This window comes from Leucoraja erinacea, chromosome 17, assembly GCF_028641065.1.
Source record: "Leucoraja erinacea ecotype New England chromosome 17, Leri_hhj_1, whole genome shotgun sequence".
Lineage (NCBI taxonomy): Eukaryota > Metazoa > Chordata > Chondrichthyes > Rajiformes > Rajidae > Leucoraja > Leucoraja erinaceus.
In genome coordinates this window covers 26,347,952-26,365,989 of record NC_073393.1, presented here as the reverse complement: position 1 = coordinate 26,365,989, position 18,038 = coordinate 26,347,952, and the positions used below count along the sequence as shown (strand labels likewise).

At 40.8% G+C, this 18,038-nt stretch overlaps 1 protein-coding gene across 2 annotated transcripts in view; it reads left to right on the top strand.

The window, feature by feature from the left end:
• wwox (WW domain containing oxidoreductase) overlaps positions 1–18,038 on the top strand; it is a 977,325-nt gene that overhangs the window by 850,894 nt on the left and 108,393 nt on the right. Inside the window, exon 9 of one of the 2 annotated variants that reach the window (XM_055648844.1) lies at positions 2,123–2,188. The exons of the other annotated variant lie outside the window; for it this stretch is intronic. Within the exon in view, the coding sequence (XP_055504819.1) occupies positions 2,123–2,173 (51 nt within the window). The 3' untranslated portion in view covers positions 2,174–2,188. Of the gene's footprint in view, positions 1–2,122; positions 2,189–18,038 lie in introns of those variants that run through there. 2 annotated transcript variants of the gene reach the window in all.

The window sequence follows — 18,038 nt, the reverse complement described above, 5'->3', positions numbered from 1 at the left end:
TTTCCTCCGGATGCTCCAGCTTTCTCCAACATTTCAAAGTAGGTGAATTGTAAATTGTTCCCTCGTATGTTGGGAGTGGATACGAAAGTGGGATAACACATGACTTCAGAATTAAGGGACAGAAGTTTAGCGGTAATATGAGGGGGAACTTCTTTACTCAGAGAGTGGTAGCGGTGTGGAATGAGCTTCCAGTGGAAGTGGTGGAGGCAGGTTCGTTGGTATCATTTAAAATAAATTGGATAGGCATATGGATGAGAAGGGAATGGAGGGTTATGGTATGAGTGCAGGCAGGTGGGACTAAGGGGGAAAAAAGTTGTTCGGCACGGACTTGTAGGGCCGAGATGGCCTGTTTCCGTGCTGTAATTGTTATATGGTTATATGGTTATAACAGAAATAGTATGAACATGTGGTCGGAGTGGTGGATACAGTCGGCCGAACAGCCTGTTTCCATGTTTTTTTCTTTCAATCAATCATTCATTTTGGTAAAAGGATACAAAGTACTGGAGTAAGTCAGCGGGTCAGACAGCATCACTGCAGATCATGGATAGGTGATGTTTCAGGTCGGGACCTTTCTTCAGGGACTAAAGAAGGATCCAGACTGGAAAAGCAAGCTATCCATGTTCTCCAGAGATGCTGTCAAACCTGTTGTGTTACTCCAGCACTTTGTGCCCTTTTATGTAAACCAAACTGTACAGTTCAATGTTTCTACTCTTTCATGTTTGTCATGTTGTTGACTATTGACAATATTGATAATTGACAGTATGGACATTCGGGACACCAGAGTAATTTCTTCTCCTCTGCTTCGGATCATATACATCCACCAAGAGAGATGGTTTGGAAAGATAGTGCCTCTGGCGATGAGAACTCCCTTAATACTGCATTGATACACCAGTCAAAGATTCTGTGCTCGAGTTTCCGGACTGGAACTTGATCCATAACATTCAGACTCAGAGCCCAGAGCACTACCAACCTAGATATCCACCTGGATTTCCTTTCACAAAAGTAAAGAGGGTTTTATTCTCATATGTCCCAAAACAGACCAATGGAATTCTTACCTGCAGCAGCACAACCGATATGTAAACATAGTACTCAGTGCATCAGTGGGGAAAAAGCAGAAATCGACGTAGGAAGGTCTTTAGCTGCATTGCTGCCCAAATCTATTCTTTCTTCTGTCAGTCTGAAGAAGGATCCTGACCTGAAATGTTGTCTCTGTCCATTCCCTCCAGAGATGCTGAGTTCCTCCAGCCTTTTGTGTTTTGCTCAAGATTTGCTTTGTGTGCGCTGTTGAGACCACATTTGGAATATGGTGGCAGTTTTGGGCCCCATTTCCAAAGAAGAATATGCTAGTGTTGGACAGGGCCAAGAGGAGGTTTACGAGAATAATCCTGGGGATGATTGGGTTAACATTTGATGGCTCTAGACCAGTACTCGTCTGAATTTTGAAGGATGAGGGGGTTCCTCATTGAAACCTAGCAGATAATGATAGGCCTAGAAAGAGTGAATGTACAGAGGATGTTTCCAGTAGTGGGTGAGTCTAGGACCAGAGGGCCTAGTCTCAGAATAAATGAACGTAACTTTATAATGGGGATGAGGAGGAATTTCTTTAGCCAGAGGGTTGTAAATATGTGGAATTCATTGCCACAAATGGCTGTGGAGACCAAGACATTGGGTTTTATTAAGCGGTGATTGATAGGTTCTTGATTAATAAGGGTGTCAAAGGTTATGAAGAGAAAGCAGAAGAATGGAGTTGAGAGGAAAAAATAGATCAGTCACGATCAAAAGGTGGAGCTGACTCGATGGGCCGAATGGCTAATTCTGCTCCTATGTCTTATGAAGTTATGAACATATTCCTGCGTCTGCAGTTTTAAGTACCTTCTTCATCTTTCTTCTACCTTCTCCACCTATCCACATCACCAGCCAGAAGCAGACACTTACTCAGGATGTGATGGAGTTGGGCTTGTCTGCAGGTGGGATTGAAACAGCGTGGTTTCAAGTTCCCCCTCCCTGGCGTACTCTTAGCAAACGACCAATCTATTGAAAACATGCGTGATTAACTTAAATTTAGACACACCTATCTAGTGTGCTGCGTTCCTTGTACACAGCGTTCCTTGTTCCTTTACAGAGACATGACTCACCTCTGCTTCACCTGACTGCCGTACAACCCGCACCATAGTAGCTGCCTAACAGCGCCAGAGACCCAGGTTTGATCCTGACTACAGATCCTGTCTGTACGGAGTTTGTACATTCTCCCCGCGACCATGTGGGTTTTCTCCGGGTGCTCTGGTTTCCTCCCACACTCCAAAGACGTACGGTTTTGCAGGTTAATTGGATGTGGTAAAATTGTAAAGTTGTCTCTAATGTGTAGGATAGTGTTGGGTATGGGGATTGCTGGTCGGCACAGACTCATTTGACTGAATGGCTTGTTTCTGTGCCGTATCTCCAAAGCCTAAAGGCTTCTCAATTCATCATATAGACCGCACGGGCCCTTCAGACAAAATAAGTGGCAGAGGGGTCTGCTTCCTAATCAATTCCTCATGGTGCTTGGATGTGGCGATCCTGGAGAATTCCTGATCCCTGGACCTGGAATATATAATGGTGAAGAGTCATCCCTGTTACCTGTCGCATTCACCATCCTGACCGCAGTCTACATCCTAAACTACTGCATCCTAAAGACCAACACCCTAAATCTTTTCTCGCCTCCAGCTCTTTATATTCCCCCCCACCTCCCCCCCCCTCCACTTTTTGTGACCATCTTGATGCAAGCAAAATGCAGAATGCTTGTATTTGAAATTCCTTTGTGTTTTTTTTAGGTCCATCAAATTAACTTTAAACTCATTAAGTTATGTGTTATATCAATGCGATTAGTGTTTGTTTCAGCTGAAACTTAAAAATATCAACTCAGCAAGCCTGGAAAGTCTCAGGATATGCTGACTGGCTGAGGGTTAACATACATTAACCCCATTATAATATAGTGTGAGGTGTTGCAACCTTTCATTTATTTATGGATCCCTCATTAATAGATCACCCATATAAAGCACTCTTTGTAATGGTCTACCAAGCATTGTTAATTGCTCCCTCATTAATAATAAAGCTGTACAAAATGCCCTCTCAGATACACCATTTATGGTTGTTTTATTAACAAATGTTATAAAATCAACTTTGTAACAGTTCTGGTATGAGTCCAGAAAGCTCAGTTATTGAAAGGACTTGCTGCATGTGTAACACTCTCAGGCGCATAAGTAAGCTTGCACAGCCTGCCACAGGTGGATATGGCATACCTTGAGCTATTAACACCAGCAAACAAAGGAAACTTTATGGACACAAAATGGTGAAGTAACTCAGCGGGAGAGCAGCATCTCTGGAGAGAAGGAATAGGTGACGTTTCGGGTCGCGACCCTTGTTCAAGTCTGAAGAAGGGTCTTGACCTGAACCATCACCCTTCTGCAGATGTCTGAAGAAGGGTCCCGACCCGAAACGTCACCCATTCCTTTTTCTCAAGAGATGCTGCCCGTCCCGCTGAGTTACTCCAGCATTTTCTGTCTGTCTTTGGTGTAAACCAGCATCTGCAGTTCCTTCCTACACAAAGGAAACTTTATTCCTTCCATGACAAACAATACTCCAATAATTGTTCAAACAACACAACTATTTGGTTAAAGACAGGAGTTATCATATGTTTCTTAAAATGTCTGCCTGGCTCAGTTTATATCCCTTAATTGTCAGATTATCTCACGTGGTACAACTTCGCCTCTGAATGAGGCTCTGGATCAATTCTCATTACAGACTTGAGCACATAATCCAGGCTGACACTTCAGTGCAGCGCTGCAGGAGTGTAGCATTGTTGAGACTTTAAACCGGAGCTTGTGATTGACAAAGAACAGGGAGCTCTCCTGATGTCCAACCATCCTTCCCTAATCAAAATAGTTTATCTGATCATTCATTTGTTTATAGTTCTGGGATCTTGCCTCGTTTAATTAACTGCTATGTTTGACTGAACTTAAAGAATAATACATTGGTTGTGAAGTACTTTGGAAGGTCTTAGCAACATAATCAGGTCCCATAAAATGTGCGGGTTCTTTCAATAGTTGTTTTCTAATTTGTAGTCGATGAGTGTGTCTGATTTTAATATTGCTTTGGTAAAATGATATATTAGCCCTCATTTTTTTAAATTTCTGCAATTACGTTTGGCTTGGTGCTTCGACTTGACAAGTAACAATGAAAACTATGTCTTTACATTGCACCCCCTCGTTCCTGTAACATGACCACAATTTTCCTTCACAGTGCAACCCTTGCAGAATTGTAAAACTGCATCAGAAGCCACAAGCATAAAACACTTCAACACACGCGTACATTTTCAAATGCCTTTAACCTTTGAGAACAGATTTACTTTTTTTCAACAATGTTCCATCCTCCGATGCTAGTGATTTGGATAAAATCACAGTCTGAAGAGATGGTACAATGTCTTATCGTCTTGCAAAGTGCTCCAGTCAATGGTGATAACATGTAACATGCTTATTTTAGTGCTTTACAGGGCTCTGATTGCATTTGGCACTGCTCTTCCACAAACGTTCAATGGATTTGTACCAAGATCATCATTGCAGTGTTTTAATGCAGACATTATTTTAAATGAGTTGAGCGTAGTGTTAAAACAGCACAGAGAGGAGTTTTGATAAAAAGCCTGTCGATCCATCGCGTATGTACAGTGCAGTCTGTAATTTCTAGCCGCAAGGTTAATATACAATAGCAATAAAGCTGCCCTTGACATTTCTGTAGCTTTATTACCATAATAATGTTTGTTCATTGTTGCAATGCCTTCACTAAAAATGTACAAAAGTGTCTTGGCCCAGAAACAGGAATCTCTCTGTGAATTGGCTCTGTGAATAGCTCTTGGCTGTGTGCTCTCCTATTCTCATGTGACCTATCATAACCAGTGGTTTTCAAGGCAAAATGAGAGAAGTATCATTCTGATGAATGATCTGTTTGATTCAGACATCTCTTACTCTGTCATATTTCAAGGAAATTTACTGGAGAGAGTGTAAGATATACCCATTGGGAAGTGCAGAAACAGGGAACTGCAGATGCTGGTGTACCCAAAAGGGCACAAAGTGTTGAAGTAACCCAATGAATCAGGCAGTGTCCCTGGAGAACAAGGATAGACTTTACTTTAGACTTTGGCGATACAGCACGGAAACAGGGCCTTCAACCCACTGAGTCCCTGCCGACCAATGATCACCCTGTACACTAACACTAGCCTACACATTAGGGACAATTTTACCAAAACCAATTAACCTACAACCTGCACATATTTGGAGTGTGGGAGGAAACTGAAGCACCTGGAGAAAACCCATGTGGTCACAGGGAGAACCTACAAACTCCATACAGATAGCACCTGTGGTCAGGATTGAACCCAGGTATTTGGTGCTGTAAAGGTGCCAATTTGGTTTGTGACCATTTTTCAGACCCTGTTGGTAAGTGTGCTGTTGTGGGGTCTGTTTAAAGGAATATTAGTATGCTCAACAATGGAAATGTTGGGTGGGAAATAAGAGAGAAATACACTAACTTAGGGCATAGTATTGTGATTATTCAAGAACATTTTCATGCTTGGCCTCTGCCCACACTTCCCTATGTATCTGAAGCTTCAGAGAATATTATCCAAGTTTGTCCAATCTCTCCTTATAGATAATACCCTCTACTACATTGAAAAATACATGATACAAAAGCTAAACATTGGTGTCAATACAGTACTGCGTTGAATTGAGTGAACCAGTTCAACAAATTTGCAAGTCGAAGTGCCCCAACCAACATTCAGCCCTTTTCCCCCTCCCTTCCTCAATCTGCCCCATCCCCCCTCCCACATATTCCCCTTCTTTTGTCTATCCCAGCCTTCCCTCATTTATCCTTCATCTTTCACTGCTCCTTCCTTTTTTTATTTTATTTCCTCACCTCTTTCCTCTTCCATTCGTCCCTCACCGATGTGAGTGATTTTTCTTTAATATAAACTACCAGCAAATTGTCTTTAGCTATCGAGTCCAAGTAATAAATAACTGAGTGGCGCTATCATAGCATAATAGTATGGGAAATTGAAGTAGAAGTAAGCCATTCAACCTTTTGAACCTGCTCTGATATTCACTGAAATCATTATTGTTTTAATGCCTCAATTCTACACTGCAAGAGACCCATATCCCTCGATCAATTTAAGTATCCAGAAATACATATGCCTCTGTTTAGGCTGTTCACTGTAACTAAGCATGAAAAACCCTTTTGTGCAAATAATTCCCAGGATTCGCTGCTTGAGTGAAGAAATTTCTTCTCATTTTACATCTTAATTGTCGACCCTATTTACTGAGGTTCTCTCACCTCGTTCCAGACTTTCCAGTCAGGGGAATCGTCCTCTCAGTATCTGTTAAACCCCTTATGAACCATATATTTCAATGAGATCACCTGAAATTCTTTGAATGAATAAAAGAATAGTCTCATGGGACAATCTGCTTGTCCCAGGAATCAAGCTTGTGAACTTTGCTGCAATACCTTGAAGGCATCAATATCCTTCCTTAGTTAAGGAGACTAAAACTGTACACCAGGTGCTAATTCACCAAGGCCCTAAATAATTATCCTCAGCCTTTGTTCCTTTTACATTTCAATCCCTTTGTCATAAAGGTTAATGTTCCATTTGCTTTCCTAATTGCCTAGTTTACCTGCACGTTAACTTTCTGGATTGGTGCATAGCAGCACCCGTGTTCCTCTGATTAGTATAATTTCCCACTCTCACCATTTAGAAACTGTTCTGCTTTTCCACATATTGTGCCAAAGTGAACAATGCTGCATTTCTCCATATTATAATCCAGCTGAATTTTTGAATTCCCTGGCAGACAAAAATATTGCAAAACATTATTGGTGATACAAGGAACTGCAGATGCTGGTTTACAAAATAAGGCACAAAGTGCTGGAGTAACTCAGCGGACCAGTCAGCATCGTTTGAGAACATGGATAGGTAATCTTTCGGTTCGAGTTCCGATCCGAAATATTACCTTTCCTTGAAACATTTATTGTTTCTCAAATTATTAATCATAGAGTCATGAAGTTATACTGTGCAGCACGGAAACACGCGTTACCCATGCTGACCAAGGTGCCTCATCTATGCTAGTCCCGCCTGCCCTCATTTGGCCCACGTCCCTCTAAACCTTTTCTATCCATGTATCCATCCAAATGTCTTTTAAATGTCATTATAGTACATGCACCTCCTTTGGTAGCTTGTTCCATACACCCATCACCCTCTGTGAAAAAAAAAGTTGCCCCTCACGTTCCTTTTAAATCTTTCTCATCACATCTTAATATTCTCTGGTTCTTGATTCCCCAACTCTGGATAAAAGACTAAATGAAAAAGGCCATTGTAAAAACAAATAAAAATGGGAACAATTTACAAGATTAAGTGCACGCAATTAATTAAGAATGAATAATCCGTTCAAACAAACAGAGCTATGAGAATGTTGGGAGAATTAAGGAAGGTTTTTCTCCCTGCTGCATAGAGAATCTAGTGGTTGGGCATAGTTGGCAAAATCACACTCGTATGGGGATTCTAAACTTCCTGACACTTGCGTAAGGATATGCCGCAGGTTCATGTTGAACAACTGGGATTTTTCAGGCTAATCCTGGCTATCAAGATTTTCCCAAGTGATCTGTTATTTTCTTTCTTCTGAGAGATTCTAACTTTCCCAATCACTATTAGGCTAACTGGTCTAAAAAATTCCTGTTTACTTTCTCCTGCCTCTCAGTGTTTATATTTTCTATCTTCCAAATGCAAAGGTCATTCAAGAATTAAGGAACATATGAAAATCAAAATCCATCCACTCACTATTTCTGAACCAACCTCAATTATAAGTTTATGCTGTTGTCATACTGCATTTTCTCAATTTTTAATGTCACTAATTTATTTTATGCTATTTATTCGCTAATACTAATCTCTTCAAATTCCCTCTTGTCACAAGATGCCTGATTCCCCACTATTCCTGAGATGTTTTTGTGTGTTCTACCTTGTGGACATATGATTGATTGAAAGAAAGATACAGCATGGAAACAGCCACCAAGTCCACGCCGACCACCAATCACCTGTTCACACTAGTTCTATGTTATCCTATTTTCACATCCACTCTACACACTCAGGCTACACACAGAGGCCGTGCTTAGGATGCGGGAGGAAATGGAGCACCCAGAGGAAACCCACATACTCACAGGGAGAACGTTCATACTCCACACAGACGGTACCCAAGGTTGGGATCGAACCTGGGTCTCTGGAGCTGTGAGGTAGCAGCTCTACCAGCTGTGCCACTGTGCTACCCATTAGTAGAAATATGTTCATGTTTCCGTCATCTCATACCCCGTTATAATTTTTCTAAACTCTCATGGGCACAATTTATGTCATGTTTACCATTCTTTACTTTTTTCACATAAATTGTGCAGGAGCTAATTTTTCTTCCACATCCAAGCTATTTTGACAGTGATTTCTGAATCCTGTAAGGGTGAATCCTTGTTACCTAAACTGTTATAATGTGGAGGTTGCGTATACGTGTTTGTAATAGTTATGAATCAAATATTTGCCAATGCTTATCTATCATAACATATTTTAATCTTAGCCAATTTGCACTTCGTATAAATGCAGTTTGTTTTGACATTGTGATGTTCTTAACTCATTTTCACATTAAATGCAAAATGTTATCATTTAATATAGAAAAGTACAGCACAGGAACAGGCTCTTTGGCCCACAATGTCTGTGCTGAACATGATGCCAAGCTAAACTAATATCACCTATCTGCACATGATCCACACCCCACTATTCCCTGCATATTCATCTATCTAAAAGCCTCTCAAAAGCCACTATCATATTATGTTATCACCTTTCTCAAGAGACTTTGCAGTGCAACGTTTTTAACTAATCCTATGTCATTGTACAATTCTTGATCTAAAATAATCTATCAACTGGTTATAGATACAAATTGCTGGAGTAACTCAGCAGATCAGGCAACATCTGTGGATAAAAGGAATAGGTAACTATTCGGGTCGTGACCCTTCTTCAGATTGGTTAGTTCCTTGGCATAAATATGCAGAAGACTGCCTTGAGTGAATTCTTTAAGCTTGAACCTCACACTATTACTAAAAGTTTTGGCGCCAAATCAGTCTTAGATTTCAATTGGAAAACAGCCAAGGTGTGGTGAAATTATAAAAATTAAAAGAATAAACAAGAGTGATTTACATTAACACATTTTGTCAGCAGGAAGAGAGCAAAGTATGAATATCATTATCATCTTCAAAAGCTCAATGTCTGACAGCAGGTAGTCAAAGACTGAGCTGTTAGTGGGGATTTCAGGCATCCTCCTCCCCGTGCACCTCATCAACTTGTTCTTTTATTTTCCTAAGCCCGTGTTACTATCTTATGCGTGAAGAATAAGATTACTGGGTTATTTCTTGACCTGCTGTCATGCAAAATCTCAGCACTCATTAATCCTTTCCCCTCATAGGGTGCATCAAAACATCATCTGGAGACCTGTGCATTGCGCCAGTCCCAAATGGGCTTTACTCTCAACCTCTGTGTGTCTGTGTGCGTTTATAGGCCAGACTCACCCAGCTTGGTTACAGGATCCTGACCACTGCAGGAAGTGGTCTGAATTCATTCCAGCCTGAGACTCGAAACCGAATCGGATTGATCTGAACTGGAAACTCATGTGGTGAGAGTGTGCGGAAAAAAAGGGTTGTATCAACCTATAAATAACTCTTTCAAGTATTACATTTCCTTTGCAGCTTGCTGCATACAAATGCATTTTATCATGAGCCACACACAATAAGTTATGTTCTTTGGAGGTATCATGGAACTTTGGCAGTGAAGACTGTGATTCTGGTAAAGGGCATGGTCTTCCCAATGCAGAAACAATTTCATTCTTTGAACAGAAGCTTTAAAGTATTTTTCAACAGCTAATCATTTGCCCCATGCAGTCCCTGAGTTGAATAGAAACATCCCCTACCGACATAATAAATTTGATTTCTTTCTGAATGCATGGATTGCAAAGTATTTTTTCCCCCATGTAAAGCTTGTTTAATGCAATTTAGGTTCAAATTGAAATTTACATTAAATATTTATTCAGTTCTCCTTTTGATAAAATTGGGGTGAAGAGCATATCTGGAAAAAAATGTTAATATCAAGAAATGTGTTTTGGCTTAATAACTCACGTGTAGATGTCACTCCTGAATACAGACAATTAATTATTGACAGAAACAACAGTTGGAAAAGGTGTAGGAATTCAAAGAGTAAATTTCTCCTAATTTTACATTCAGTATTGACCAAACCAACACAATTGACCGCACCTAGTGTGGTTCCAAAACCACCTTCCTCTCTCCTTGCCTTTCAGAACTATGTGGGCGGCACAGTGGTGGAGCGGTTAGCGCCGATGCCACACAGCACCAATGGTCCGGGTTTGCTCCTGTCTGTGTGAAGTTTGCACTTTCTCCATGCGACCATGAGGGTTTCCTCCAGATATTCCTCCAGATTCTTCCCACATTCCAAAGACGTGCGGGATTGTATGTAAATTGGCCTCTATAAATTGCCCCTAGTGTGTATAGACTGAATGAGAAAGTGGACCGACAGAACTAGTATGAACAGGTCATCAATGGTCAGTATGGCTCAGTGGGCCGAAGGGCCTGTTTCTATGTTGTATCTCTAAACGAAACAAAACTAAAAATTCAACTCTAAAAGGGCTGTTATCTTCAGAGGCTTTGCTTTACTCTTCAACTCCTCCAATAGAATATAGAACATTGAGCAAAACATGGTAAATATGCAAATGAATTTCTCTGGGCAGAAATGCCCACAGTGCTCTATATGTGGCCTGACAAGTGTCTTATATAGCCTCAGCATTACGTCCCTGCTTTTATATTCTAATCCTCTCGAATTGAATGCTAACATTTTGGGAATACTGCACCAGCACTCCCAAGTCTGGTTCATGCAACGCTACTGAATGCTGTATATCAATCTAGTTTTTAGAGATGCTGCACTGGTGTGTACCATCACAAAAGAAAGCACTGCTTCTAACAATTCTGATAAAGTGTCTTCAACCCAAAGCCTTAATTTAATTTTCTCTTTCCACCAGTGCTGCCAGACCTGCTGAGTCGCCCTCAACATTTTCTTTTTTTTTTCAGATTTGCGGCATCTGTAGTATTTTGCCTTTGCATATTTTCTATATTGGCTGATTTCACTGGTTCAGGGGCAATCTTATGTTTGGATTCCCAGTAGGGATTTCAGCTGTAACACAATCAGCATAATTTCAAACACATTTTGAATGTAATTTCCTGGTTTTGCCCAAAGCATAACTCTATCCAAGGATATCAAACCTTTGCCCTGACAGACTCCCTGAAAACATTTGTAAAGTGATCGAAGAATTCTTTAATTGTTCCATGAAGTGACAGCTCCTTAGTTAAACCTACTTGCTGATGCAGAGGTCGGATTTAAATAGACCTGTTCCTTTCCGTACCTCAGCCCAGTTCTTTTTTTTTGTAGCTTATTGTTATTTTCAAGGCTCTGCAATCATTCCATTTCATTTCATTTTGAGGAGAATGGGTTATTGTGATTAAAAATCTTCCCTTTTCTGCCATTGTGGACTTATAGAGTCAGACAACAAGGTAACAGACCCTTCGGCCCAACTCGTCTATGCCAGCCAAGATGCTCCATCTATGCTCCTCACATTTTTCTGACGTCTAAAGAGGGTTTCCGACCCGAAACATCACCTATTCCTTTTTTCCAGAGATGCTGCCTGACCTGCTGAGTTACTCCAGCATTTTGTATCTATCTTTGGTATAAATGAGCATCTTCCTGCCTGCAATCTATGTTTTCCAGGGATGTTGCCTGACCGCTGAGTTATTCCAGCACTTTGTATCATTTTTTGTAATTCGGCCTCTACATTCCCTTACTTCTACATTCTCCCGTTTGTCTGCGTTTGGCCCATATCTTTCTAAATCTTTGAAACCTTTCCTATCCATGTACCTGACTGCTTAAGTACGTGCCATGTAAATGTTGTCTAATTGAAATGTTTTGCCTAAATGTCCATGTTTATGCCTACGCTTTACTAATGAATGTTGGCAGGTTGACCTACACACCAATCCAATTCTCTCCAACTCACTGGACAAACTCATTTAGGCAACACGTGGACATTAAATAATTATCAAATATTCCTCAGTCAATTGGTCGTATCATGCTGACTGCAATACAGTTTTAAATTATTTAAAACAAATTAATATTGTCTGTTTAATAATGAATCATTACTTGCAGTTTCCATCTTGTGCACACATTACATTAGAAATGGAAATAACCTGCAGATCAGCTTATTAAATGTGTATCCACATGGACTTGGTTGAAGCTGGCTCTTCGGGCACTGTGAGGTTTATAATGATCAGTACCGATGCAAGAAAAAAGACAAGAAACTCAAGAATTAAGAGCTACATGCTAACATGTAAAATAATACTGAAGCCAGTGAGAGTTTCCATTGAATACTACTTTTGCCTATTTGAGACCTGACAAACTCGTACAGCAAATTGTGGCTGGATATTATTATTGCTACTTAGAGCCTGAAGGTCCCAGGGGCTTTTGTACATTATTCCTTTTTTTTAGTTCTCCTACGGTAAGTTGACGATTGAAATGGAAGCCTGGAACTATCTTCCTTGCTCGACAATGTACCACTATGCCTGTGAAGTAATGCTAATCTAGAAATCACAGCTCCACTCTAAAGTCTGAAAAACCTCCTTACTCTGCCCAATGGTGCTAACTGTGGATTACTGTCCAAAGTTCACTGTATAAAATCCTCTATCCTCTGCCAGTTAAGAGGATCTTAAGTGAAATGGGATTTACTTCCATTTCCTAATGGACGAGCCAGCCGCACAGAATTCCTCTCAACTGACATATTTTCTGCTTTATTATCTTGTAATCTTCATAGTAGATTTGTACTGGTATTAACCTAGCACAGGATTTGGAGGTATATAAGATCTGGATTAAACAGGGCACATCGAAGGTAGCTGTTCCTGTGAGAGATAGTTCAAGCACAAGGAACACTGATCAAAACCGTGGCTGAACGGTGCAGGGGGGGAATTGTGAGGAAAAACATTTTATGCAGGGAGCAGTTAGAATCTGGACTCGCTGCCTGCAGGGGTGGTTGAAACAGAATAAATCAGGACTTTGAAAGAGAATTGGACATGCACTTGAGAGAGAATAATTCATTGGGCTTTGGGTAAAGAATATGGGAATGGGAACAACAGCATAGTTTGACCAGGAGCAGGTGTAAACTTTCTATTCCAAATGGTTTCCTTCTGTCCTGTAGCAATGCTGATTCTACAATGCTGATCAATAGAACAGGCTTAATTTTACTGAGGTTCAGCTTCTAACTGCCTCTGAGGTGCATCCAAGCAGTGCATTAATCCAAGTGGATTAATGCACTGGTCTAAGTGCTAAAACTGACTTGATTCTGCTTTCCTTTGGCTAACTACTGCCTCACAGGCTTTATCCTGGGAGATTTCACTGCTAAGTACAGATAACATTTGTTCGACCTGAATACTTTGAGAAAACACATTGGAAAGAGTTTCTCCAAAATGCATTAATGCACAATTGCATTGTCCTAATGGCGGTGGAATTGTCTAAGACGAGGGCATAGCGTGAGAGGGAAAGGGGCAAAGTATAATGGAGATGTGCGGGTCAAGGGTGGTGCAGTGGTGCAGCGGTAGAGCTGCTGCCTTACAGCGCCTGAGACTCTGCTTCAAGCTTGACTACCGGTGCTGGCTGTACAGAGTTTTTATGTTCTCCTGTGACCGTGTGGGTTTTCTCTGGGTGATCCGATTTCCTTCCGCATTCCGAAGACATACAGGTTTGAAGGTTAATTGGCTTCTGCAAAATGTCCCTCTTGTGTAGGATAAACCTAATGTATGGGCGATCGCTTGTCGGCGCAGACTCGGTGGTCCATAGGGCCTGTTTCCACACTGTATCTCTAAAGTGTAAAGTTTTTCACACATGGGTGCTGCTGCATGCAGATACAATGGCGGCATTTCAGAACTTTTTTATAGGCACTTGGATCTGGAGGGAATGGGGGACTTGGATTATGTGCAGTCGGATGAGATGACTTTATCTTGGCATCATGTTTTGATTAGTATGGGTGTCAGGGGTTATGGGGAGAAGGCAGGATAATGGAGTGGAAAGGGAAAGATAGATTAGCCATGATTGATTGCCAGAGTAGACTTGATGGGCTGAATAGGCCTAATTCTGCCTTGTATAACTTACAAAATGATGAAAACGAGCATGGAATACATTGATCGCATCAGGGAGGGACATAGTGATCAGTGATTCGATCTGACTCTGCTTTGTGGCCCGTTGTAGCATGCGAGCTTGCATAATCAACGGCTGTCTGTGTGGTTAGGCAGGGGTTCTAAATGTCATCAACCTGAATCATTAACTCTTTGAGAGTCATTGAGTCATACAGCTTGGAAGCAGGCTCTTGGACCCGACTTGTCCATGCTGACCATAATGCCCTTGTTGAGCTAGTCCCATTTGCCTGCATTTGGCCCGTATTTGGTACATTTCCTATCCATGTTCCTGTCGTAGTGTCTTTTAAATATTGTTGTTGTACCTGCCTCAACTACCTCCTCTGGTAGCTCATTCCATGTAACCAGTGCCCTTTGAGTGAATTTGGGTGCTCGCAATACACAATAGCTTTGAGATATTCTAAGATTTTTCGCTTGGTGCTGTGTGAATATATTCTTTCTCCTAATTGCAGCTAATCCACCTCCACATGGGCCTTTTCCACTGGAGAATATTGTTTGCCTTTGGGATTCAAATAGCATACTGTTTGCGATGTGGGATTAATGATTTGCAGATGTGGGTTCAAATCCTACTCTGGCAGCTAGGGAATTTAAATAGAATTACTGTAATACTCGTGTATAAGTTTATTTCCTGGGTATTTTGCAAGGGGCTAAAAAATTTGCTGGGGGTTAGTGGGAATTGGATAGGGCAGGTTATCTGTGATTTATACGACCTAACCTATAAAATGTATGCCTACTATAATTCCATATTTTTCAGAACGCCACATGCTGTTGGTATATTTTCATCTTTGCTCATATTTCACTAAAATAAATTATGAGCAGTACACTATATAATAGAGATTCAAAAGAAATAGTTTTTTTTGTCAGCATTGCCATGAAGCTTAAAGGAGAAAAACTAAGTGTATTTCAAATCTAAATTTTACTGAAGTTGGGGTCGTGCAAAAGATAAATGACTTACAAAGTTGTTGGTGTGAGAAATCTGAAGGCAAAAAGAAAATACTGGAAAATATTCAAGCAGCATCTGGCAAGAGGGAACTAGTTTCTGGTTCAGGCCCCTTCATCTGCAGTGGGAATGAGAGAAACAATGTAGTTTATGTGACAAAGAAGGTGGAGAAGGCAGGCAGGTAGAACAATGAAATATCTTTGTTAGGTTAAGACAGGATGACATAATCTGGCAGTTAACGTAAGATTAACACACAATGAACTGCAGATGTTGGTTTATAAAAAAGAACATCAAGTGTTGGAGTAACGCAGATGATCAGGCAGCATCCCTAGACATGGATTGGTAACATTTCGGGTTGGGACCCTTCTTCAAACATAGATTGGTGAAGTTGTCTGAAGAAGCGTCACTTATCCATGTCCTCCAGTGATGCTGCATGCCCTGCTGAGTTACTCCAGCACTTTATGTTTTTTTTAAAAGTAAGATTAAGATTCTTTGTATGTGTAAAACATGTTGTTCATGGTAAGGCTGTGGGGCATACTCAGAGAAGGGAAGAAGAAAAGCTGAACCAAAACGATGGCAGGCAAAATGGCCAGTTTTCATGCAAACTGAATAACAGAATGAGTTGTCTGAAGTTGGGGACTTTAATATTGAGCCCTGCAGACTTCAAGGTGCCAAGGTGGAAGGTGAGGTGGTGTTCCTTCAGCTCCATGGACTTCATTGTAACAGAGCACAAACTTAAAACTGGTGCAAGTTTAACCAGATTTTGTGGTAATTAAACATATCTTGAATTTTTTTTCAAAAAAGAACCTTATCAATAGTAATGACCATGAAAACCACCATAAATTACCATAAAGGCCCGATTAGCTCAGTAGTGCCATTTAGCAGAGCAAATCAGGCATCCTTTCTAGGTCTGTCCTTTATATCTCGTGATTCACACACTTTTGTATATTTTCAGCATGCTGTTAAATTCTTAAGTTTCAAGGACAATAAATTGTCTGCTCCCTTTGTTCTTTATATGTTCAATATAGCAAAAGCAGCGATTCCATTTGTTTTACCTCCCTAATACTAGAGGAACTGCAACCAACAGTGGTACAGAGGGGATTTGAAATCCTGCCTCCAAATTGTTAGTCCAGACCTTAGAAAGAAGGTATTGGAACCTGAAAACTGTGACCTCAAGTTTCAAGTGCATCAGGGGTGATCAGCCATGATTGAATGGTGGAGTTGAGTCGATGGGCTGATTGGCCTAATTCTGCTCCTGTGTCTTATGATCTTATGGCTCTTAAACACTGCAAGCACCTACTAAACCATGAACTATCGTGGTTACAATAGGGACTTCATTGCCACAGATGGCCAAGTTAATAGATATTTTTAAGGTGGAAATTAACAGATTCATGATTAATAAGGGTGTCAGGGATTATGGGAAGAAGGCAGGGGAATGGGGTTGAGAGGGAAATACATACCATATATGGAGTAGACCTGATGGGCCAAATGGCTTAATTCTGCTCCAAGAACTTATGAACTTATCACTTCAGGATTCTGTTTTATATTAACAAAGATTTTTTAATTACTGAACATTGTTTTATTAATTGGGATATTTCTAAGTACTGTGTTTATAGCCTGGTATGGTGCAGCAAGTAAGAATTTAATTGTTCCATTTTCAGGACAAATGGCAATTAACCACTTAAATCTAGGTTGATGTACTGTGCCTAATGTTTGGAACCAAACTTTAGAGAAGGCTTTGCGTGTGGAGATAATTTGCCAGGGAGGTAGAGATTATATGCAGGTCATTTAAATGGACAACACAAAGATGAGAAGCCTATTCATTTTGGAGAGGGGAAGATTTGAAGGGGACATTCAAAAAGTTAAAGCGTTTTCATGAAAAGAAACCCGTTCACTACCTAAAGAGTTAATAACCAGAGGAAAAGGCCTATGAAAAGAACAATGGAATTAATGAAAAGGATATTTTATTCGAGGCAGTTGTTATCATCCAACACACCTTACAACAGTGGTTCTTAACCTGAGGATCGTGACCCACTATGGGGGTTGTTTGGGGCTTTGCCGGGGGTCATGAAGGGGACATAAATAGCATATCAATTTGTTGAGCCCATGTTTAGGAACCTAACAAAGGTACATACCACTTGCAGTATTTTGTTCGCATATGCACGTACTGGTGCCAAAAAGGTTAAGAACCATTGCCTTACAAGAAAGGCTGGAAAAAGTAAGTGCGGTATCAACTTCAAAATTGGAGTTATATGCATACTTGAAAACAATTGCAGGATTATGAGGAAGAAGCAGAAGACTGGAGAATTAGGTTTCGTCTGTCAATGGAGCCCTAGTCTGATCATTCTCCTTCCTGAAGCCCTTTAACTCTAACTTTGCACTTTGTGGAGACACAAGGAACTGCAAATGCTGGTTCAGACTGAAGAAGGGTCCCAACCCGAAATCCCACCTATTCATGTTCTCCAGTGATGCTTCGAGACCCGCCGAGTTATTCCAGCACTTTGTGTCCTCTTTTGGAATCCAACACTTGGGAACATGTATCCAATTCCGAGTGGAATTGGGAATAAGAACTGACACCTGAAAATGGCCCGGCCACCCTGGGTCAAGTCTCTGCTCTGTTTCCAGGCAGATCCACCCGTCAAAGCCACCACCCGCTTACAGGAATCAAAATGATGTGGATAAAGTAACGAGGTGAGTTGGTGTGGAACAGCATAATCTGGATTGAACTTGAATACTTTAGCACAACCTGATCCAACTGGAT